Consider the following 741-nt stretch of genomic DNA (forward strand, 5'->3'; position numbering starts at 1 on the left):
ATCCTTTTTTTTATATATATCTTGATGATTTAAATCAGCAAACCCTGATTCAAAACATAGCAAAGGCCCATATCCTGATGTATACAATCTTATCTTGCAATGGGCCATGATCATAATAACATTCTGAGTACAAAAAGTAACCAATGAAAGGTATAGATTACAAAAACCTTAAAAAATATATTGAAATCATGGATGCCTGTTCTTGATAATATGCATGAAAGAAAGACACATGTAACATTAAATGGTGTTAAAAATTATGCAGCAAAATGGAAACTCCTGCCCACCACTCACCCATGGGAATGAACAGGGGAGATATGCCCACATTCAGCACCCTATCCCATTATTGTTAAGTACAACAATAATGCAATATTCATCCATAATCCTAAGTCCGTCATGTAACAACTTTCATAAGGTACTCTCACGTACATCAGTCTCTCACAATTCTTTTCATCTCATATTTTTTGATGTCAGGTCAAGCTTGTGAACACTTGATCTAGTACAACGACAAACCCCCAAGATTACCTTGCCTACGATGGAGAACTGAGAAGGCTTCGGTGAGCTGGTTTGGCAGGACAGCTTGAAGGCCTCCACTCACATCACTCTCGTTCTCCCAGCTGTTCAGGATCTCACTAGAGGCAGAGGACAAGGACAATGCACTGCTGCCTGTGGATGACACCATTTACTGCATTAGCATTTAATATATCAATCAAGCAAATCAAGCCACAAACAAAAATTAGGGTT

The 741-nt window shown here is 38.5% G+C and overlaps 1 protein-coding gene across 2 annotated transcripts in view; it reads right to left on the reverse strand.

Moving 5' to 3' along the window:
- LOC119590846 (1-phosphatidylinositol 3-phosphate 5-kinase-like) overlaps positions 1-741 on the reverse strand; it is a 38,892-nt gene that overhangs the window by 8,653 nt on the left and 29,498 nt on the right. For both annotated transcript variants that reach the window (XM_037939605.1, XM_037939604.1), the window contains one exon: positions 523-663. In XM_037939605.1, coding sequence (XP_037795533.1) covers positions 523-663 — 141 coding nt within the window. The remainder of the gene's footprint in view (positions 1-522; positions 664-741) is intronic.

This window comes from Penaeus monodon, chromosome 27 (genome assembly GCF_015228065.2).
Source record: "Penaeus monodon isolate SGIC_2016 chromosome 27, NSTDA_Pmon_1, whole genome shotgun sequence".
Classification (NCBI taxonomy): domain Eukaryota; kingdom Metazoa; phylum Arthropoda; class Malacostraca; order Decapoda; family Penaeidae; genus Penaeus; species Penaeus monodon.